This window comes from Salvelinus sp. IW2-2015, linkage group LG28, assembly GCF_002910315.2.
Source record: "Salvelinus sp. IW2-2015 linkage group LG28, ASM291031v2, whole genome shotgun sequence".
NCBI classification, from domain to species: domain Eukaryota; kingdom Metazoa; phylum Chordata; class Actinopteri; order Salmoniformes; family Salmonidae; genus Salvelinus; species Salvelinus sp. IW2-2015.
The window spans coordinates 19,489,652-19,514,580 of record NC_036868.1 but is presented as its reverse complement, the minus strand read 5'-3'; the positions used below and the strand labels follow the sequence as shown (position 1 = coordinate 19,514,580).

General features: G+C 42.4%; 1 protein-coding gene across 1 annotated transcript; it reads right to left on the bottom strand.

Annotated features, from left to right (window-relative positions):
• Positions 1–6,713: 6,713 nt before the first annotated feature.
• asb2a.2 (ankyrin repeat and SOCS box containing 2a, tandem duplicate 2) lies at positions 6,714–14,732 on the bottom strand. The gene is made up of 9 exons (XM_023973700.2): positions 14,608–14,732; positions 11,560–11,910; positions 10,194–10,363; positions 9,899–10,054; positions 9,406–9,651; positions 8,750–8,921; positions 8,078–8,666; positions 7,803–7,956; positions 6,714–7,462 (listed from the first exon to the last, which is right to left on the bottom strand). The coding sequence occupies exons 2-9, from the start codon at positions 11,901–11,903 to the stop codon at positions 7,326–7,328; spliced, it is 1,968 nt and encodes a 655-aa protein (XP_023829468.1). The 5' UTR covers positions 11,904–11,910; positions 14,608–14,732; the 3' UTR covers positions 6,714–7,325.
• Positions 14,733–24,929: the final 10,197 nt, after the last annotated feature.

The following is a 24,929-nucleotide window of genomic DNA, read 5'->3' as shown; positions in this document are numbered from 1 at the left end:
AATCCAACCCACAGAAAACTGTTACGATACCCTTCATTCCATGACAAATACTTCACCTGAAGGCTGCATCTGCTGTGTTTGCCTGGGTTACGGTTTACCCCGAATCTTCACTTTTGCTCCTACTCTTTCTCCCTATTCCTCAGACTGGCATTGTACAGGTATACGTAACCAAACCCCTTCATTGTCCTTCTCTCCTGAAAAGGCTCCTCCCTCCTGAATGCTTTCGGCTACTCACTTCTTCCTCTTGTCTTTTAGGATCGAGCACCTGACGACCACACTGACGCAGTTTAATCAAGTACAGGCTTATCTGAATGAACAATGAAGACAGAATGCAATATGGAATTTTATTAAATAGTTTGGGGCATGGCCTCGTCCCCGAGGAGCCAGATGCTGATGACAGCTAGCCCTTTGCTGGGCAGCTGGAATTGATGCCCTCCAAAATAGATAACATACTCACCAGGAAGAAGGGACATAGTGGAGAAATTGTTCAATCTAAAGGTAAGAGAAAACAATGGTCATTAGAGGTAAAGGAGATGCATATGAAGAATAGAACAAAAGTGCAATTATGCTGATATGGAAAGTAGTATATGAAATGTTTATCAATGCAAGTACGCTGAGAGYAGGATTTAAGCATCGTTATGTGTTAGAATAAAATGAGACTGCATGTACATCTACCCAACCACGCCTGCCGTAATGTGATATGTATGATTAACGTGAAACACTAGCTGAGCAAGATGCTGACTGTTAGAACTGTTAAGKCTCCATGGATTGATGAGGAATTGAAAAACTGTATGGTTGAAAGAGATGGGGCAAAATAAGTGGCTAATAAGTCTGGCTGCAAATCTGACTGGCTGACTTACTGCAAATTGAGAAATGATGTGACTAAACTGTATTATGACAACACAACAGTGTTGATCACCGACAACGATGAGTCAGCCTATAGGGAGGAGGTCAGAGACCTGGCAGTGTGGTGCCAGTACAACAACCTCTCCCRCATTGTGAGCAAGACAAAGGAGCTGGTTGTGGACTACAGGAAAAGGTGGGCTGAACAGGCCCCCATTAACATTGACGGGGCTGTAGTGGAGCGGGTCGAGAGTTTCAAGTTYCTTGGTGTCCACATTACCAACAAACTATCATGGTCCAAACACACCAAGACAGTCGTGAAGATGGCACGACAACACCTTTTCCCCCTCAGGAGACTGAAAAGATTTGGCATGGGTGCCCGGATCCTCAAAAAGTTCTATAGCTACATCTTCAAGAGCATCCTGACCGGTTGCGTCACCGCCTGGTATGGCAACTGCTTGGCATCTGACCGTRAGGCACTACAGAGGATAGTGCGTACGGCCCAGTACATCACTGGGGCCAAGCTTCCTACCATCCAGGACCTATATACTAGGCGGTGTCAGAGAAAGGCACAAAGAATTGTCAAAGACTCCAGTCACCCAAGTAATAGACTGTTCTCTCTGCTACCACACGGCAAGTGATACTGGAGCGCCAAGTCTAGGACCAAAAGGCTCCTTAAATTAAATGATGGTCAGAAAGACATTGAATCAGATGGCTTATTCATCACAAAACCATTTGATGTTGCCAGTTATTTTTTWATTACTTCATTGGCAAAGTGGCCAAACTTAGGCAGAAAATGCCAACAACGCGCCATTGTATTCAAGCATAAAAAACAAATAATGAAAGAAAAGCATTGCGAGTTTAGATTTTGTCAAGTTAGTGTGGGAGAGGTGGATAAATTATWGTTATCAATCAATAATGACAAACCTCCTGCCATTGACAACTTAGATGGAAAGCTACGGGTTGATGGCACAGTCCCAGCGGCAATGAAGAGGAAGACCGGTGGCGGTGGTCTTGGACAATACCTCCCGCAGGTCCTGGTATACCTCCGGGATGTTGGGCTGAAGGGCAACCACAGGACTCTCAACTGACATGGAACCACATGGGATGGGGATGCAGGTCCTCCGGCATTCAGGTGACCAGTCTGATTTTCATCCACGACCATGAGATGGTGGGGTTATGGCGTTGAGGCCAAGGATCTTGTGAACGGGTGCACTGGTGATGAAGAAAGGGATGTTCTCCTGATGAATGGACTCTACGGTGAGGGTGAGTGGTTGGGTGATGTGTATGATGGTTCCGGATCTTAGTGGCCGATTTATTGAGGGCTTGAACCAGGAAAGGAGAGGAGAGCGGGTATGAGATGATGTTAAGAGAGGAGGCAAGGGTCTGGTCAATGGCACCGGAATCCACTAATGCTKTAGACACATGAGGGACAGTCAACTAGTGTGATGGACACCAAAAAGAGTTTAGCAGAAAGTGATGAARTTGGAATACTCACTCCTGCCCCAAGAGGTGGAAGATCATGTGACTGTCCCTCTGCTCTTGTGGATCCCAGATCAGGAAGCGCCGGACACCACTGGAACTGGTGCCCTCCTTGACCACAATACAGACAGAGCCCCAGCTGTCTCCGTCTGCGTTGCTCCACCGCGGGGAGGCGTGTGACCCCTACCTCCATGGGTTCAGGCTCTGATCCAGAGTGTTCATTGAGGGAGGGAGGGGGAGAGAGAGAAGCAATGAGAGTACTGATGCTCCCGAAGTAGGTTATCCAGACGGATGGCCATCGCAWTGAGTGAGTCCAAGGAGYGGTTGTCGTCTCAACAAGGCCAGTTCTSTCTGGACCKCCTCGCGCAGACCTCTTCTGAATAGTGTACGAAGTGCCAGCACGTTCCATCCGCTGGATGCTGCTACTGTCTGGAAGGTGAGCGCATACTCGGCAGCCGTCTGGTCCCCCTGCCTTAATTGGAGTAGGCGCTCACCCCCCTCTCTGCCCTCCGGGGGATGATCAAAGTTGCATTTGACCAGAGCCATGAACCCCTCATATGAATCTAGCTCCTCCCTCTCCTCTCTCCCAGTAGTAGTACCAAAAGATTCAAAGGCCATTTTCTTAAAGTGAGTTTACAAGTTTATCAACTTTCAAAGCAAAATTACTTTCCCATTGTTCCTTAGCTGTTGTGTAAGATATGGCATTTTGTATCTCTGAATCTTTACTTTTATCCAACGTAAAAAAATGTTAAAAAAACAAACATTTTAAATGTTTCTACGTATGACCAATTTGAGCCAGTCGGCTTTCCCCACCAGACATGCCACCGGGGGTCTTTTCACAGCTCCCAAATCCAGAACAAATTCAAGAAAGCGTACAGTATTATATAGTCATTATTTCCATCTCATATTGCTCAAATAAACAGCAAACCTGGTTTTAAGAAACAGATGAAACAACACCTCACGGCACAACGCCTCACCCCTATTTGACCTAGATAGTTTGTGTGTATGTATTGATATGTAAGCTAAGTGTGCCTTTTAAAAAATTATGAAGTTCTGTCGTTGAGCTGTTCATGTCTATTAAAGTTCTGTATTATGTCATGTTTTGTGTGGACCCCAGGAAGAGTAGCTGCTGCTTTTTCAACAGCTAATGGGGATCCTAATAAAATACCAAAACCAAATAGTACATGCCAAAATGCGGGACGATATGGGCACCTGCTAAAAGTCCCGGCCCAATGTTGATATGCTGAGTGCCTCACATTGTTACAATATGATAAGGTGTATTGATGAATGACCGCCACTTCTATAAGCATGAGTGTAATTTGATAATGTGACATTCCTCAATCAAGCATGGCGCGCTGAGTGCCAGATAAACATTTGCTTATGTGTTTCGATGAAATAATATCTATRCTTGTACGTAGAACTTAAGCATGCATGCTGTAAAACTACTTAAGTAAAAATACTTAAAGTACTATTTAAGTACTTTACACCACTGGCTACCTACAAACCAATTAGCCTGTGATGTAAACCAATGAACAGCAGACAATGAGCTTGAAAATCCCCCAAAAGTACATGGATGGGAAGCATCCATAGTAAAACCTGTCCTCGAGAGTCAACTGGGGTCAACAACCACAGATAATGAGATTGAGATCAGGCACTGTTTCAACAACCATAGTAAAAGTGTTACCCCTCAATCACACCGACAGTGTCATTGTGCAAAATGGWACGGATTATCATCTGGATATGTGTGCAACAAAAGTTCAACATTCACCTTCTGATACCATTTCTGTCAAGCATTCTATGCATACAGTTTGATRCATACAGTTCGATAAATCCAATGTATGCACCACACAGAACGCACTTCAACTGCCTCTGCAATGCAATGCTGCAAGGCAAACGCAGCGTTCCATTGGAAATCAATGTACTTCTGGTGTACCAAAATGCAAACTGGGTGCTAACCAAGAACACACTGGTGACAGATTAACCTTGCATACTAGCAGTAAAGGAACCAACGTGGTGAAACACATTGCTGGGTAGCCTTAATATGCAAAGAGGTGGTGACTGTGGGACCAACTATTGTTAATTGGGTAGGATGTTTGAAGCTTGCATAGAGAAGCATTTCTCAGAATCAATTGGTGTAACCCGGTTCTTAACTGAAACTCCACCTGTAACAATGAACACATTTATTAGAATGATGATATGAAAAACAGGAAATGATGCTATAGGCAACATAACTGAAGCTAAAAGTCACAGTTATTTGATATATTATTGGCCACCCTGCCACTTGGTTTGCTGCTTGGAGGCTGGAGAAYAAAACCATTATTCGAGATGGAACTGATTGCAAGGACTGGCTCAACAGTTATTGCAAAACAGGTTCATAGCAAGTCCTATATTGCACTAATAGTTCCTTAAAACAAACTCACCTTTATACATGCATAAATATCAATAATGTATTTATAATGCATTACATAACAGGTAACTTAGGAAGTGTTAGCAAACTTGTTTGTGTCTCCCAAGCTGACACGAGACATTCCTGAAATACTTCACRATGGTATTTCTGTCACGCCTGCTCCCGCTCCTCCTCCCTGGCACTCGAGGGCGCCAGGCTGCCCTTCATTACGCACACCTGTCACCTTCATTACGCGCAGCTGCGCAATATTGGACTCACCTGGACACCATTACTTTATTGATTGCCCTTCTATATCTGTCTGTTCTTCAGTTGGTTCCCCGTGTCAGCATTATTGTCTTTATGTCGTTTTGTTCCCCCTGTCCATAAACTGTTCTTGTTTTGGTTTGATGTCCATTTTCCAGTAAATGTTCACTCCCTGAACTTGCTTCTCATCTCCAGCGCCGATCCTTACAATTTCAAATAGTGTTTAGTAGAGCTATGCATTTCTAAGACGTCATCTGAATTATAAGGGATAATGTTTGAACGTTTACTTCAAAGAAAATATCAATATGATGTATGTCACGTAGAGTAGGCCAGAAGGCTAAACTGGAAAACCTAACCTCTATCAAAATAAAAAAGATGGCGGAGCCGCAAAAGTTATTCTGTGCAAGGGTGTTTATTTACAAAGCGATTCCGGAACAAAAACAACAGTACTGCCATCAAACATATACCTTATGGGCCAGCTAAAAACAATGCTACCCCATCCACAGCTCAATCCAAAATTGCCTCTCCATGAACTGAAAGAGAGGCTCCTTTTGTAGGGCTAGCCCCTCCCCTCAGAACAATTAACCCTAATTAATTGAGCAATTACCTATACAAACCTAAATTTACCATTTAACTAAACAAACTAAAGTATATACATTGCAACACGTTTATGAAACAATATCACAACATAACATTTACAAAATTACCTCACTACTGACAGTGTCTTTCAATATGCCCATTTACATTAATGAGCCAGTCGGGACAGGCACTACAAAGTCAGCCCATTCCCTTAGCTCGGGTCCTTATCCAGCATACCCGGAAGCTACAGAGATGGAGAGAGAGGAACAGAACAAACAAACAACGCGCTCATCCATAACATCGATAAGTATAAGAAGTATAATAAATATTACTTATATTAAATATGAACACTTGTATGTTTATTTCTTTATACCATAACCGGTTACTGACGTAAGTGTGAAATGTATGTACTAAGATAGATAAGTTAACTTGTGTGTCGACCCACATTGTTAACTTATCTGATAACGGAGCAGGGAGGAGTGATGAATGTGTGCTTGCGTTAAAGTACCAAATGCTGCCCACAGCCAGTGACGGACTTCTACATAGATGATGCTATGTAAGTTGTTTACCTGAGTTGGTCAAAGGTCAACTTGGTCTGAAGGCTTCCCCTCATTCTTGTTCCGCCCCGCTTTCACATTATGTCATAAGCACACACAGACACACAAAACAAACTCCTTTTCAGATACTCAACCTCGCTTATTTTTCAATTTTTTCCAAATACAAAACACAGACTGTACATTTTCTACAAGTTCCCAATCAACATCAAAATAATGAAATTTCATATTACATGGTTTGAACACCAGATATATACAGCCTGATGCACGTCGACTCTGACCTCAACTACTGTAGTAGATCAAATAAAATAATTGACTTTTTAAACAAAATGTTAAGACTTTGTTTACAGTGTTTGTTTTTGTTTTTAGACATTGCATGGCTGTGCTTTAAGCAAGCACTGGTGATATCATAATAAATCTGTCAATCTGCAGTATCCATCAATAATTTTACTTCAGTCTATTTGTTTGTTTTTTTAAGTTGAAATAAAACACTGAAATAGCTCCACCCGCCTATGGCTGCCAACCAACCTACACAATACAAATAACTATCACTTCAATTATAAAACAGATGTTTCCGTATTGATAATTTGATCTGATTGCCCAAGAAGCGTTCCAAGCTGTGCTTCATTCTCCGATGCGGTCACATCTACGAAGCAATTTCACTTTCTTTTAGTGTAAAAAAAAAATCTCACTGCGCAGGGTAAACATTAATTTAGTAGGCCATAAGAGTCAGTGTGGCTGTTGCTAACCAAACCCAAGGATTCTACACTCTTAGAAAAAAGGGTTCCAAAATGGTTCTTCGGATGTCCCCATAGGATAATCTCTTTTGGTTCCAGGTACAACACTTTTTGGGTTCCAGGTAAAACCCTCTGTAGAAAGGGTTCTACATGGAACCAAAAGGGTTCTTCCTGCAACCAAAAAGGGTTCTTTAAAGGGTTCTGCTATGGGGACAGCAGGGGAACCCTTTAAGGTTCTAGATAGAAAAAAGGTGCTAAGAGTGTACCTCTAAAATATTAAATGTATACATACAATTTACAATAGGTTCATTAAAATGTTACTCTTGCCATTGTAATATCAAATCAAGCCTATTAAACAGTATGCAACTGGGCAAAGATACATTCCCTCTTCATCTCAGCTGGCTTATACAATATACATTTTTGTTTTATTGGAGACGATTCATGGAATCAACAAATGAAAAATACATTTTAGACATTCAGTCAATCTCCCTTTTTATAGTTAAGGAACTTGATTAGTATTGGTGGGAGGGGCAGGGTGTCGATGTGCCTCAGTCTGGGGATTCCAACCTGCTGACGGACCTTCAGCCTACACAGCTGCATCAGTGAATATGGTGGCACTGAAAGAAAGTGCAAAGAAGATGCTTATTAAAGGGACTGTGCGATTGGAGASCAACATATTTATCTGCTTAACACACATGAGAATAGTCAAGGTAACAAGTATGCAACAGTACAAAAATAAGGGCATAACCTTAGAAAATAGATACTCATGTGCAACCTGACATTATGCAGACATATCCCATTGACACCCATGCATAATTTACATGAAACTTTGCGATACATGCTAATTTCTCTAGGTAATTGACCCTAAGTGATCACAGACCCTAATGATTATATCATGGTAAAKGAAATACTCCAAGCTCTGTTATTAGTGGAGATCGCTGGCATAAGCTCACTTACTTGCTTTCACTTTGATCCCTGCCCAATCATGGTTGCTATCCAGGTGCTCGATCAGCCGGGAGCAGAGTTTCACATGGCCAACATAATCCAGGAGCGTGTCTATGATKGGTCCAGCCCAGCAGCTTATCGTCGGATCGTTGATCGTCTCACAGAACTGAAAATAAAGGGTTCAAATTGGATTCAAAGAACAGCCAATAATAGGTGAATTGAGCTGAGATGGAATTGGAAACTAATAGACCAGCAAACTGTCTGTTTTGCATATTAACCCAACCTACCTGGATGCACATGTTGATTGGAGCTTCGTCCTCATCGGTAGCGTAGTGCAAAATTTCGGCGAAGCCTCTGCCCCTACTTAAAGTTTTCAGGGGTGGGTGTGGCTTGCTGCCATATGTGCAGTCGAAACAGGAAAGGGCATCGCAGCCATTGTCCATCAGATACTTCAGGATTTGTGAATACTTCATACCAAGCATGACCACTGCCGGGAAGGAGCAGGGGTGTGTGAGGATGGACGCGTTCATGTTAGCTCCGTGCTCCACCAGCACTGTGATCATTTCCATGCAACCCCGCCTCACAGCGATAAGAAGAGGGTTGAACATGTCAAGGTTGGGGTTAGCGCCGGCCTCCAGAAGCATTTCGGCAGCCTCTAGGTTGTTGTTGGCGACAGCGAAGTAGAGCGCTGTGCTGCGACGGTCCTCATACATTTTGGATCGGTCTTCTGCCAGCTGGAGATTGACGTCATATCCTCCCTTGATAAGCACTTCTAGAATCCAGTCCCTGTTGTGCTCAGCAGCCAGGTGGAGGGGACTGATGCCACTGCATTGAACTTTGGCCTTACTTGTGGCAGGGATCAGCATGGATACAATGCTACAAAAGGGAAGCAAAGAGATCACTTTTCAAAGAGAAACCAATGCTTTGAATTAACCAATCAATTAATTCACTGAACTCACTCAAAATGTCCTTTCTGGACAGCAACATGAAGAGGCACGAGGCCAGACTTGGTTGTTCGGTTTGCATCTGCTTTCTGAGATAGAAGCAGTTCCACAACTTCCTTGTGACCATTCTTACTTGCCTCGTACAAGGGTGTTGCCCCATCACATGCCTGGCAGTTCATATCAACCCCTACAATACACAGGAGAATAGTCAAAATATTTACAATGTTGAAATACTGGAAAAGTGGCAACACTAACACCACCAGCATCAGATCGTCTGGATGCTTAATGGTTATTTTTGAATCTATTCATGGCGTTGTAAGGAATGGAATACTGTTCTTCAAGATATAGGCATCTGATACTAGGAAACCGAATAGGTTTTGCACATAGAAGTCATTTTCAGGTTCAGGTTTGGGTTGTAGGATTTCATTGTCATGCCATTGGGACGATTTAATGGATCCACAATTGTATGTGTTCGCCACAGACACTGTGCTGTTCAAAGTCATAAAGGGTCATGGATTCCCAAATGTGTATTCAATAAGGGCTTGTCATGACCTGTTTCATGACTTTGGACATTATTGACATGATTTGAGGGTGGATAAAGTGATATTGCTTATTTAATATAATCAATTCAAATAATCTTAAAGTTGGTTGTCAAAATTCGAAAACCTTACCTTTGCTAATCAGGAAAGACAACACCTCCACTCTCCCGTTCTGTGCTGCCGTAAAGAAAGGGTCTATCCCGTAGATATTGGCTGCATTAAGCTTGGCACCGGCATCCAACAACATCTGGCAAATTTCCACATTATCATGCCCGGCTGCTTCATGGAGAGGTGTCACACCCTGAACGCAAGCCTTGTGCACTGAGGCTCCATACTTTAGGAGGTGGTCTACAATCTCTGCATTGGGCTTCCCACAAGCTGAAAACAGAATGTGAGAAACAACACAGATAACTTTGGTTGGATTTGCTGTTTGTAAAACATAAGCTGATTGTATAACAGTGATGGACTTCACCGGTATGACCGGTAACCTAGCTTGAGACCTCGAGACTTGTGTTCCCCCCAAGCTAACACAGAGTTGAGTCACACAGACAACCTGGCTGCGTTTCATATCACACTGTTCACTATTGAACCTCTTGACAGAACAGCTTTGAAATCAGTTATTTACCTTTCAAGAGTGGTGTTTCTCCRTCGTTATTGGCAATGTTGGGATTTGCACCTCTGTCTAGAAGGCATTCCACACAAYTCACATGGTGAAAGATGGCAGCCAAAAGAAGTGGGGTCTGATTGYATGTACCACATGTGTTCACTATCCCAGGATGGGCTGTGGGAAAAAATAACAGACCCAAGCAAGTTAAAAACAATCAGCATGTACTGATAAAGGGTCTTCCTGAGATTCAGGAGARCTGTGTGTATAAAATAGAAACCATTCTCAATTACACTTTTCTTTGTTTCACCCTCACCTCTTAATATWATCTTGAGGCATTCCTCTTGACCGTAATATGCAGCTTCGTGTAGAGAAATCCATCCATCCTCATTTGGTACAAAGAGACTCTTTGGATTGCATTTCACTATTTCTTTTAAGGCCTTTAAATCACCATTCTCAATCACAGGCACCAGGGGTCTCACATCTCTAAGGCATAGACAAAGATTAAGGGGAAAATGGTCATAAAATGTTGGCAAGATAAAAAAAAATGTAAGTGCCTTTGAATGGGGCATGGTAGTAGGTGCCATGTGCACCGGTTTGTGTCAAGAACTGCAACGCTGCTGGATTTTTATACTCAACAGTTTCCTGTGTGTGTCTTGAATGGTCCACCACCCATAGGACATCCAGCCAACTTTTGTGCAAAGCATTGGAGTCAACATGGGCTAGCATCCCTATGGAAAGCTTTCGACATCGTGTAGAGTCCATGACGAATTGAGGCTGTTCTGCGGGCAAAAGGTGGGATGCAACTCAATATTAGAAAGGTGTTCCTAATGTTTGGTATAGTCAGTGTACACTGAGTGTACAAAATATTAGGAACACYTTCCTAATATTGAGTTRCACCCTCTTTTATCAGAACAGCCTCAATTCGTCGGGACATGGACTCTACACTCAAACYGGTGCKCTTGGCACCTACTACCATACCCTGTTCAAAGGCACTTAAATCTTTTGTCTTTCCCATTCACCCTCTGAATGGCCCAACATACACAATCCATGTCTCAATTGTCTGAATTTTAGAGCAAATCGGAGAACACCATCGTGTTCGTGAGAGTCTCCCCTTTCCATAGTTTCTAGGTCAAACCGTTCAGATGCTACAGACGTTTTTGTGAGAAGACTAATTTTCGTGAATGTCTCATGGTGTGACAAACACCGCTCTAGCTCTCTCACCTTTCGCCGCAGATGCAGAAGTGCAACACTGGCGGATGCGGTGGATTGAGATGCATCCAATGCAAAAATAAACCTGATATCTCTACCTTAAACTGCTGGGAGGTTTTTGTTATGTAACTTAGATTGACGCACCGGTGTGTCAATCGACTCTAGGGGGTTAAAAGGTGACATCAATAAGGGATCATAGCTTTCCCCTGGATTCCCCTGGTCAGGCTATGTCATGGAAAGAGCAGATTTCTAATGTTTTTTTACACTCAGTGTATCTCATGTTATGTAAACATTAGCCGCATCAGGAGAACCCCTGTGTTACTGCTGGCCCTGTTAGAGAGAGCTGTCACCCACCATCTGATTTCTACTGTATGTTTGGCATTTTGGAATTATAATAAACCTGCTGTATTTATACTCATCCTATCTGGCATACATATTGTCAAAATAAGATAAARGGTTGACAGACTCACATAATATGGTCTRCTAAAGGTGGGTTTGCAGTTGAGGGGTTTGGAGGTGGGTTGGCTGGGTTCGGGTTGGCTCTGGGAAAGTCATACATGTGCCTTGTTGCAGAGGGGTGCCTGACACCAGTCATAAATTGGTTGGTGGTAAGTTGGTTTGGCTGGTAATTGGGTTGCCAATACACAGGTGGGGATGATTGAATGGCGTTAATAGAGGTGTGGTCCTCAGTGAGGCTGCGTTCAATGGCCAGCTGCATCAGCTCCTCATCTGACAGGGCACTGTAATGACTGTAGTCATCAAGACCTCTAGGGGTGCCCATCCTTCCAGGCATGGACATGCTGGCCACAGCCATGGTTGATCTATTTGCAAGGATACAAAAGTCATGACAATGAAATTCACTAAAACTGAACTACACTTTTAAAACACGATTCAGTATGCAACCAAAACCACTAACAGCACGTGCATGTCAAAGTAAAACTGCTAAAACAATTTTTTTATATTTATATATGAAAGTCAAGACTGTGAGACATGTGTACTGCATGTGCTATTGCCAAAGAGGTAATTCAAAACATTTTTGAGTTTAAAGATTGAGGATAAAAACCTTTTGCAAAGTCAGTGTTGTGAACATAGTGTGGATACCAACATGTTTCAAACAGACCACCATAGTCCCTGGGCCCAAGAAAGCGAAGGTAACCTGCCTATGAAGTGCCATGAAGTGCTTTGAAAGGCTGGTCATGGCTCACATCAACACCATTATCCCAGAAACCCTAGACCCACTCCAATGTGCATACCGCCGTAACAGATCCACAGATGATGCAATGTCAATCCCACTCCACACTGCCCTTTCCCACCTGGACAAGAGGAACACCTATGTGAGAATTCTGTTCATTRACTAGAGCTCAGCGTTCAACACTATAGTGCCCTCAAAGCTCATCAATAAGCTAAGGACCCTGGGAATAAACACCTCCCTCTGCAACTGGATCCTGGACATCCTGACGGGCCRCCCCCAGGTGGTAAGGGTAGGTAACAACACATCCACCACGCTGATCCTCAACACAGGGGCCCCTTAGGGGTGCGTGCTCAGTCCCCTCCTGTACTCCCTGTTCATTCATGACTGCACGGTCAGGCATGACTCTAACACCATTATTAAGTTTGCAGATGACACAACAGTGGTAGGCCTGATCACCGACAACGACGAGACAGCCTTTTGGGGGGATGTCAGAGACCTGGCCGTGTGGTGCCAGGACAACAACCTCTCCCTCAATGTGATCAAGACAAAGGAGATGATTGTGGACTACAGGAAAAAGAGGACCGAGCACACCCCCATTCTTATCGACGGGGCTGTAATGGAGCAGGTTGAGAGTTCCAAGTTCCTTGGTGTCCACATCACCAACAAACTAACAAGCACACCAAGACAGTTGYGAAGAGGGCATGACCAAACCTATTCCCCCTCAGGAGACTGAAAAGATTTGGCATGGTCCTCAGAAGTTTCTACAGCTGCACCATTGAGGGCATCCTGACTGGTTGCATCACTGCTTGGTATGGCAACTGGTATGGCAACTACCCTACAGAGGGTAGTGCGTACGGCCCAGTACATCACTGGGGCCAAGCTTCCTGCCATTCAGAACCTCTATACCAGGCGGTGTCAGGGAGGCCCAAAAATTGTCAAAGACTCCAGCCACCCTAGTCAAAACTGTTCTCTCTGCTACCGCACGGCAAGCGGTAGTGGAGCGCCAAGTCTAAGTTCAAGAGGTTCTAAACAGCTTCTACCCCCAAGCCATAAGAATCCTGAACATCTAGTCAAATGGCTACCCAGACTATTTACATTCTACAGGTTGATAGAATAGCCCCCCCTCTCTTTACACCGCTGCTACTTCTGTTGTTATCATCTATGCATAGTCACTTTAATAACTCTACCTACATGTGCATATTACCTCAACTAACCGGTGCCCCCGCACATTGACTCTGTACTGGTAGCCCCCTGTATATAGTCTCGCTATGTTATTTTACTGCTGCCCTTTAATTACTTGTTACTTTTATTTGTAAAAGTAACTTTTATTTTTTAAATATAAGAATTTCACGGTCTACACAAAATGTATTCGGCGCATGTGACAAATAAGATTTTATTTAACAATWATTTTTTTTACCTAGCACTAACACAATTTTACAGAAGAGTATTAGGGCCAGGTGAAGAGAAAAAATTGAATGTATTCACAAAATGTAATTTTGACTTAATTTAAAAAAATGTATTTCAACTTCATTCTCAATTTCAACTATTTCAAGCATTTTGAGTTTTAAAAGTACTATCCGTGCAACAAATAAAATCACATCACTGCTTATTTATCTCTTCTCTTGCCCTAATATTCTTCCGTACATTTAACTTACCACCAAGCTCTTGATAAGTGTTAGTGCTGGGATTTACCAAAAATCAGCATCATACAATAGTAATCCTATATCAAATCGACAGGAGTGTACTTTAGCCAAAAGCTTAATTGAGAACAAAGATTTGATTTTAAGTTGTACATCATTTGTTTACTAAGTCTCCTATGACAACAAAAACATAACTAATGGAGAAGAATGTCCTTAGTTTTTGGTTATATAGTAAGACAGCTGTACCAATCGCATTACATCATATTCCTCCAAATTAGTTAATCATTTTATAAATTGAAATGAGAGAATCTTAGACTGCATACCACATGCAGGCTAAGATGGATTGATCCATGGCGTGTCTTGATGTGATTTCTCTACAGTAACTATGCTAGTATACAATTATAAACAGTAATTTAACCATTMATTTCCACAAAGTCATTGTTTTGTGTACCATTGTTTTTTGGATCTGTAGTTAGCTTAATAATGACATTGTAGCTGGTGACCAAATAAACAAAATCATGTGGCTAAAGGCAACTTAGTGTAAAGTGCAATTAATGAAAGCATGCATGCTGTCCCTATACAGCTGAGTAATAACATGGCTGTTAACATAAGCATAAAGTAATGTGGCTGAAGGCAACTTGAGTAAGATTAAAGGAATACAAACCCTACTGGCATGCTATACCTACTTTGTAGTGTCTGCAGTGTGCAGTCAAAACACTTTAACAGTAGASTAGCAGTTATCAGATTGCAGTCCTCGTGAGGGGATGAGGATTTGAAAATGTCCCGCACTCTGTGTTGTCCTCCAGGCGAATGAAGAAAAAGCAGCAGCTCAATGTTAATGACATATTCCAAAGGGGGTCTTGATTTCATTCTTTGAAAAGCTGACCCTTGATGGCAAACTTTGCTTCCATGTGTCGCTCAGAATAGGAATGCCCTACTTCAGATATGGCACGGTTGATGCTGACACTTAAAGTGCCTAGAGAGCGGGGGAAACCAAACATAAACTTGTGCAACACACACACTATTGTGGAAAACGGCCCAGGTTACTCCCAAGGCTGTCATTTTTTWWTTTWTTTTATTTCACCTTTATTTAACCAGGTAAGCTAGTTGAGAACAAGTTCTCATTTACAACTGCGAGCTGTAGATAAAGCAAAGCAGTGTGACACAAACAACAACACAGAGTTATACATGGAATTAACAAACATACAGTCAATAATACAATAGAAAAATTATATATAGAATGTGTGCAAATGAGGTAGGATAAGGGAGGTAAGGCAATAAATAGGCCATAGTGGCGAGATAATTACAATATAGCAATTAGACCACTGGAGGATAGATGTGCAGAAGATGAGTGTACAAGTAGAGATACTGGGGTGAAAGGAGCAAATAAATAATAAATACAGTATGGGGACGAGGTAGTTGGATGGGCTATTTACAGATGAGTCTATGTACAGGTGCAGTGATCTGTGAGCTGCTCTGAAGGCTGGTGCTTAAAGCTAGTGAGGAGATATGAGTCTCCAGCTTCAGTGATTTTTGCAGTCGTTCAGTGATTGGCAGCAGATTAATTGGAAGGAAAGGCGGCGAAGGAGGAATTGGCTTGGGGTGACCAGTGAAATATACCTGCTGGAGCGCGTGCTACAGGTGGGTGCTGCTATGGTGACCAGTGAGCTGAGATAAGGCGGACTTTACCTAGCAAAGATTATAATGACCTGGAGCCAGTGGGTTTGGCAATGAATAGGAAGCGAGGGCCAGCCAAGAGAGCATACATGTCCGAGTGGTGGGTAGTATATGGGGCTTTGGTGACAAAACGGATGGCACTGTGATAGACTGCATCCAATTGCTAGGTAGAGTGTTGGAGCTATTTTGTAAATAACATCGCCGAAGTCAAGGATCGGTAGGATAGTCAGTTTACGAGGATATGTTTTGGCAGCGCATGAGTGAAGGAGGCCGATTCTAGATTTATATTTGGTTTGGAGATGCTTAATGTGAGTCTGGAAGGAGAGTTTACAGGCTACCCAGACACTTTGGTATTTGTAGTTGTCCACATATCTAAGTCAGAACCGTCCGCTGGACGGGCAGGCAGGTGTGTGCTGCGGGCGGTTGAAGAGCATGCATTTAGTTTAACTTGCATTTAAGAGCAGTTGGAGGCCACCGAAGGAGAGTTGTATGGCATTGAAGCTCGACTGGAGGTTAATTAACACATTGTCCAAAGAAGGGCCAGAAGTATACAGAATGGTGTCGTCTGCGTAGAGGTGGATCAGAGAATCACCAGCAGCAAGAGCAACATCATTGATGTATACAGAGAAATGAGTCGGCCCAGGAATTGAACCTGTGGCACCCCATAGAGACTGCAGAGGTCCGGACAACAGGCCCTCCGATTTGACAGCACTGAACTTGTCTGAGAAGTAGTTGGTGAACCAGGCGAGGCAGTCATTTGAGAAGCCAAGTGCTGTTGAGTCTGCCGATAAGAATGTGGTGATTACAGGTCGAAAGCCTTGGCCAGGTCGATGAATACAGCTGCACAGTATAGTCTTTTATCGCTGGGCGTTATAGATATCGTTTAGGGACTTGAGCGTGGCTGATGGTGCACCCATGACCATCTCGGGAAACAGATTGCATAGTGGAGAATGTACGTGGGATTCGAAATGGTCGGTGATCTGTTTGTTAACTGGCTTTCGAAGACCTTAGAAATGGCAGGGTAGATAGATATAGGTTGTAGCAGTTTGGGTCTAGAATGTCTCCCCTTTAAAGAGGGGATGGACCGCGGGCAGATTCCAATCTTATGGGGATCTCAGACGATACGAAAGAGCAGGTTGAAAAGGCTAGTAATAGGGTTTGCCAACAATTTCGGGTGATAGTTTTAGAAAGAGAGGGTCAGATTGAATCAATCCGCTGATTTGTAGGGGTCCAGATTTTGCACGCTTCTTTCAGAAACATCAGCTATCTGGATTTGGGTGAAGGAGAAATGGGGGAGGCTTTGGCAAGTTGCTTGTGGGGGCGCAGCGCGTGGTAATCGTGATTGCGGCGGTAGAGGGTATGATAGCCAGGTGAAAAGCATGGCCAGCCCGTAGAAAAATGCTTATTGAATTCTCAATTATTCGCGGATTTATCGGTGGTGACAGTGTTTCCTAGCCTCAGTGCAGTGGGCAGCTGGGAGGAGGTGCTCTTATTCTCCATGGACTTACAGTGTCCCAGATCTTTTGGAAGTTTGTGCTACAGGATGCAAATTTCTGTTTTGAAAAAGCTAGCCTTAGGTTTCCTAACTGCCTGTGTATATTGGTTCCTAGCTTCGATGCAAAGTTGCATATCGAGGGACTATTCGATGCTAATGCAGTATGGCTTGTCACGCCACTGACCTTAGTTATCTATGTTTTCTTTATTATTTTGGTCAGGTCAGGGTGTGACGAGGGTGGGTATGCTTGTTTTTTGTCTAGGTTTTTTTTGTAAGTCTCAGGTAATTGTAGGTCTATGGTGACCTGAATTGGTTCCCAATCAGAGGCAGCTGTTTATCGTTGTCTCTGATGGGGATCCATATTTAGGTTGCCATTTTCCGTCTTTTGGTTTGGTGGGTTCTTGTCTATGTGTAGTTGCCTGTCAGCATTGTTTTAATATAGGCTTCACGTTCGTTTTGTTACTTGTTTTGTGGTCTTTTCTTCATTAAAAGAAGAATGTATGCATATCAACGGCTGCGCCTTGGTCTACCTCATTTACAACGATCGTGAGACAACGCCACAGGATTTTTGTGCTGTCAAGGGCAGTCAGGTCTGGAGTGAACCAAGGGCTATAATCTGTTCCTGGTTCTACATTTTTTTTGAATGTGGTGTGCTTATTAAGATGGTGAGGAAAGACATTTTAAAGAATACCAGGCATCCTCTACTGGACGGAATGAGGTCAATTCGTTCCAGGATACAACCGGGCCAGGTCGACTTAAGAAAGCCGACTCGCTGAAGTGTTTTAGGGAGCATTTGACAGTGATGAGGGGTGGTCGTTTGACCACAGACCATTACGGATGCAGGCAATGCGGCAGTGATCGCTGAGATTTCGGCTGTTGAAGACAGCAGAGGTGTATTTGGAGGGCAGGTTGGTTATGGATGATATCTATGAGGGTGCCCGTGTTTACAGATTTGGGGAGTACTCCCTGATGAAGGCCATTCAGGCTGGTGGGCTTTCGAAAAAAGCGTGGTTTCATAAAAATTCGTTTCTATTGAACATGCATACTAATAAAGGCATTTTATATTAATTATATAGAAGAGTGCCATTGGTCCTCCTTTTTTTTTGATGACCAATTTACCCCTTTTGTCAAAGAGCACCTTCTATCTCATCCGAAATGTACTATTGTGTACCTTAGTAGCGCTTCCTTTCCTCCTCTTTTCTATAATCTATAGCAGTTGAATGCTGTCTATTTGATTTTTTAAAATCATCAGTTTGGTGGACAGGTGTGCTGAAACTTTTCTTCCCATACTGTGTTCTGTTCCACATTTCCAAGTCTTGTTCATCACTCAACTAAATGGAAATTAAGTTTCTACTGTGACTAGACACTTACCGTCAGTTGTACCAATACCACTATATGCTATAATATTTTGTCCTGCTTGAAAATCAGAGGACATGGTTTGAATATTGCCGTCGCATCAACGATTCCCAACCAAATAATTTGGTTTAATTTAGTGAGCTTGAGCAATTGTTGAAAAAATATATGGATACATGTTGGCTCCTTTAAGGGATCCTTATGTGCCAAGCGTTGTAGACATCTTTTATCCAAAATGATTCACGGCAGAAACAGCTAACAAAGGTGCTTCCACCAAGTATTAACTCTGGGGTGTGAAGACATAGGCTATGCCATCAATACATCTTAATGTTTTATTTTTTGTTAATTAAATGTTAAAATACAGTATCAAAATAACACAAGGTGATAGTGTATTGTATTTAATGCAACATTACTATCAACTGCTCTGCAATACAGTACCAATCAAAAGTTTGGACACACCTACTCATTCCAGGGTTTTTTACTATTTTCTACATTGTAGAATAATAGTGAAGACATCAAAACTATGAAATAACACATATGGTATCATGCAGTAGCCCAAAAAATGTTAACAAATAAAAATATATTTTATATTTATCATGACTCAGGGTGAGACCCAGATGCAGACACATGAGGCAGATGGTTCAAGTCTCAGAGATTTATTGAGTACACAGGGGTAGGCCAAAGGGACTAAAGAGAACAGGAGAACCGGAAGAAACATGCTGGTAGACTTAACGAGACAAGACGAACCGGCAACAGACACACAGAAAACACAGGTAAATGCACAGTGGATAATGGGGGAAATAGGAGTTACCTGGTGGGGGGTGCAGACCAGTTGCAGAGGATAAATTCATTTTAGTTACCAGCCTCAGAAATTGCAGCCCAAATAAATGATTCAGAGTTCAAGTAACAGACACATCTCAACATCAACTGTTCTGAGGAGTCTGCGTGAATCAGGCCTTCATGGTCGAATTGCTGCAAAGAAACCGCCACTAAAAGACACCAAAAAGAAGAAGAGACTTGCTTGGGCCAATAAACATGAGAAATGGACATTAGACCGGTGGAAATCTATCCTTTGGTCTGGTGAGTCCAAATTTGAGATTTTCGGCTCCAACCGCCGAGGCTTTGTGAGACAGAGTAGGTGAATGGATGATCTTTGCATGTGTGGTTCCCACCGTGAAGCATGGAGGAGGAGGTGTGATAGTGTGGGGGTGCTTTGCTGGTGACACTGTCGGTGATTTATTTAGAATTCAAGGCACACTTAACCAGCATGGCTACCACACAATTCTGATGCGATACGCCATCCCATCTTGTTTGCGCTTACTGGGACTATCATTTAATTTTTCAACAGGACAATAACCCAACACACCTCCAGGCTGTGTAATGGCTATTGACCAAAAAGGAGAGTGATGGAGTGCTGCATCAGATGACCTGGGCTCCACAATCACCCGACCTCAACCCAATTGAGATGGTTTGGGATGAGTTGGACCACAGAGTGAAGAAAAAGCAGCAAACAAGTGCTCAGCATATGTGGGACCTCCTTCAAGACTGTTGGAAAAGCATTCCAGGTGAAGCTGGTTGAGAGAATTCCAAGAGTGTGCAAAGCTGTCATCAAGGCAAAGGGTGGCTACTTTGAAGAATCTCAAATATAAAATATATTTAGATTTGTTTAACACTTCTTTGGTCACTATATCATTCCATATGTGTTATTTCATAGTTTTTATGTCTTCATTATTATTCTATAATGTAGAAAATAGTACAAATAAAGAAAAACCCTTGAATGAGTTGGTGTATCCAACTGTTTGACTGGTACTGTATATTAGAATCAATATAATATTATAAGCACTGCAAAGTTGAGGTGGATTGGTGGACTGCAAGAAATATGTATACAGTAGACATAATAATTAAGGAAGACCACTGCACAAGTGATGAAAAGTTTTTCACATTTATTAGTTTGATGTGTTATTATTGTTTTGTTATTGTTGTTGTTGGCTAGAAGATGAACACAAAAATGGAAACACGATGCTGCTTCTTTAGAGTATGACACCCTCAGCTGGACTATTGAAGGGTGGAGGCCAACATGTACAATCAGGTCCATAATTAGTGGCACCCTTGATAAAGATTAGCAAAAATTACTGTATAAAATGAATCAAACTGGATGCAGTCTGTCATCCGTTTTGTCACCAAAGCCCCATACACTACCCACCATTGCGACCTGTACGCTCTCGTTGGTTGGCCCTCGCTTCATATTCGTCGCCAAACCCACTGGCTACAGGTCATCTACAAGTCTCTGCTAGGTAAAGCCCTCCTTATCTCAGCTCACTGGTCACCATAGCAGCACCCACTTGTAGCACGCGCTCCAGCAGGTATATTTCACTGGTCACCCCCAAAGCCAATTCCTCCTTTGGTCATCTCTCCTTCCAGTCCTCTGCTGCCAATGACTGGAACAAACTGCAAAAATCATATCTCCCTCACTAGCTTTAAGCACCAGCTGTCAGAGCAGCTCACAGATCACTGCACCTGTACATAGATGGGCTGTTTACTCATCTTTGCTCATCTTTATTTACATTTACATTTAAGTCATTTAGCAGACGCTCTTATCCAGAGCGACTTACAAATTGGTGCATTCACCTTATGATATCCAGTGGAACAACCACTTTATCAAGGGTGCTAATAGTTATGGACCTGACTGTCTATATTTAAAACAGGTGGGGGGGGTTCTACCTACTAAGCTAACATATGGAATTGTTTTAAGATGGTCATGCCATGGATCATTTAGTGATTTGATTGAACATTTTAGAACCCCTGGCTGTGTCACCAGGGTCTGACATACAGCGCTGTAGCTCTGCCACTTCCCACCACAGATGCAGAAGTATGACAAACAATAAGCGGATGTATATCTAGTTTAAACAAACGGATTTTGATGGAAAATGTTAATTAGATTGACGCACAGATGCATCAATCGACTCTAAAGGGACTGGAGATCATCTCACATAAAAATTGTTAATGGAAAGGAAGAGGATAAAACTATTAAAAAGTAATTTTATGTTTTCCTTGCAACTGCTTGACCCTGTAAATGCAATCAAATGTCCTAACTTAAATATAGTTTTGTGCACTGTACTCAATTTTAGTTATCTGATGACAGGTCTTGATTTGGCTATGTCCACTGCACTTTAACGGCAAACATATTATCAACTCAATGTAATTAGTTCATAACAGTGTTACCATTTCAACACATGATCTTTCAGACGTTGACCATTTTATCCAGCAGTAGTTGCCGTCAGAATCAAAAGGTGGGTGTGAAAACGAATGGCCTTTATGACATGTTATTTACTTCAGAAAGTATTCAAACCCCTTGACTTTTTCCGCATTTTGTTCTGTTACAGCCTGAATTCAAAATGTATTAAATTTAATGTTTTTGTCACTGGCCTACACATAATACCCCATAATGTCAAAGTGGAATGATGTTTTTCGAAATTTTTACAAATTAATCAAATATGAAAAGCTGAAATGTCTTAAATATTCAACCCCTTTGCTATGACAAGCCTAAATAACTTCAGCAGTAGAAATGTGCTTAATAAGTCACATAATAAGTTGCATGGACTCACTCTGTGCAATACTAGTGTTTAACATGATTTTTGAATGACTACTTCATCTCTGTACCACAGACGYGCTTTGTGACTTTGGAATTGTTTACCAAACGCGCTAACCAAAGTAGCTAATTGGACATAAATAACAGACATTATCGAACAAATCAAGCATTTATTGTGGACCTGAGATTCCTAGGACTGCATTCTGATGAAGTTCATCAAAGGTAAGGAAACATTTATCATGTATTTTCTGGTTTTTGTTGACTCCAAAATGACGGCTAATTTTATTATATTTCTGAGCGCCATCTCAGATTATTGCATGGGTTGCTTTTTCAGTAAAGTTTTTTTTAAATCTGACACAGCGGTTGCATTAAGGAGAGGTATATCTATAATTCCATGTGTATAACTTTTATTATCATCTACATTTATGATGAGTATTTCTGTTGAAACGATGTGGCTATGCAAATCACTTGATGTTTTTGGAACTAGTGAATGTAACGCGCCAATGTAAACTCAGATCTTTTTATATAAATATGACCTTTATCAAACAAAACATGCATGTATTGTGTAACATGAAGTCCTATGCGTGTCATCTGATGAAGATAATCAAAGGTTAGTGATTCATTTTATCTCTATTTCTGCTTTTTGTGACTGCTATATTTCGCTGGAAAAATGGCTGTGCTTATTGTGGTTTGGTGGTGACCTAACATAATCGTTTGTAGTGCTTTCGCTGAAAAGGACACTTTGGTGGGATTAACAACAAGATTACCTTTAAAATGATATGACACATGTATGTTTGAGGAATTTTAATTRTGAGATTTCTGTTGTTTGAAATGACAGCAGGCAGGTGTGAGTGCATGTGCACGCACAGTGAGGCGAAGACTTTTGGAGGATGGCCTGGTGTCAAGAAGGGCAGCAAAGAAACCACTTCTCTCCAGGAAAAACATCAGGGACAGACTGATATTCTGCAAAAGGTACAGGGAATGGACTGCTGAGGACTGGGGTAAAGTCATTTTCTCTGATGAATCCCCTTTCCGATTGTTTGGGGCATCCAGAAAAAAGCTTGTCCGGAGAAGACAAGGTGAGCGCTACCATCAGTCCTGTGTCATGCCAACAGTAAAGCATCCTGAGACCATTCATGTGTGGGGTTGCTTCTCAGCCAAGGGAGTGGGCTCACTCACAATTTTGCCTAAGAACACAGCCATGAATAAAGAATGGTACCAACACATCTTCCGAGAGCAACTTCTGCCAACCATCCAGGAACAGTTTGGTGACGAACAATGCATTTTCCAGCATGATGGAGCAGGCAAAAGTGGTAACTAAGTGGCTCGGGGAACAAAACATTGATATTTTGGGTCCATGGCCAGGAAACTCCCCAGACCTTAATCCCATTGAGAACTTGTGGTCAATCCTCAAGAGGCGGGTGGACAAACAAATTCTGACAAACTCCAAGCATTGATTATGCAAGAATGGGCTGCCATCAGTCAGGATGTGGCCCTGAAGTTAATTGACAGCATGCCAGGGTGGTCTTGAAAAATAACTCTTTGCATCAACTTCATGTAATTGTCAATAAAAGCCTTTGACACTTATGAAATGCTTGTAATTATACTTCAGTATTTCATAGTAACATCTGACAAAAATATCTAAAGACACTGAAGCTGCAAACTTTGTGGAAATTAATATTTGTGTCATTCTCAAAACCTTTGGCCACGACTGTACAGTAGATGGGTGAGATGTCAAAGTTTTTTAAATCCATTTTCAATTCAGCCTGTAWCACAACAAAATKTATAATAAGTCAAGGGGTATGAATACTTTCTAAAGCACTGTATAAAGGCAGTATATTGAGACAGTTAAAATAAACTATTATTTATGTTAGACCAGTTGAAGTAGTGTTATCTTTCTTGGCCTGTTTGAATAAAACATTGGGAAACATCACCCACAACCCTTATTTTGTATGGTCTATGCCCACAATATTGAAGCTACCTGCGAACAGGAGCACATGTACACTTGAGGCCTCTATCGCAGATCAACAAAAGTCAAAGTCCTCGACCAGCGGTTGTGGTCTGCAGCCATACTTGCACTGAAAACAGGAAGCGGCATCACAGCCATTGTCCATGAGTTTAAATTTATTTWAATTTTTAAATTTTAAATTTAAATTTTCTCCCATTTTCTCCCCAATTTTCGTGGTATCCAATCGCTAGTAATTACTATCTTGTCTCATCGCTACAACTCCCGTACGGGCTCGGGAGAGACGAAGGTTGAAAGCCATGCGTCCTCCGAAGCACAACCCAACCAAGCCGCACTGCTTCTTAACACAGCGCGCCTCCAACCCGGAAGCCAGCCGCACCAATGTGTCGGTGTGTGTACCTGGCCCCCTTGGTTAGCGCGCACTGCGCCCTGCCCGCCACAGGAGTCGCTGGAGCGCGATGAGACAAGGATATCCCTACCGGCCAAACCCTCCCTAACCCGGACGACGCTATGCCAATTGTGCGTCGCCCCACGGACCTCCCGGTCGCAGCCGGCTGCGACAGAGCCTGGGCGCGAACCCAGAGACTCTGGTGGCGCAGCTAGCACTGCGATGCAGTGCACTAGACCACTGCGCCACCCGGGAGGCCCGTCCATGAGGTTTTTTAGCAGAGACAGACATCTTATACAGATCATAACAGTGTCAGGGAACATAGTAGGGTAGTATGGGATGCAGGCGTTAATGTTGTCTCGGTGCTACACCAATAGGGTGACCATGTCGATACAACCCCGCCTCCTGGGTGCTAATAATTTGGAGTACTTTTTCAATACTTGCACTTTATTGGCCCCTCTCCTCCTCAAACATTACTAACATATCATAAACTATTTAATCTGTAAAACTTTGCCACCACTGTTGCTTCAAATGTTTTTG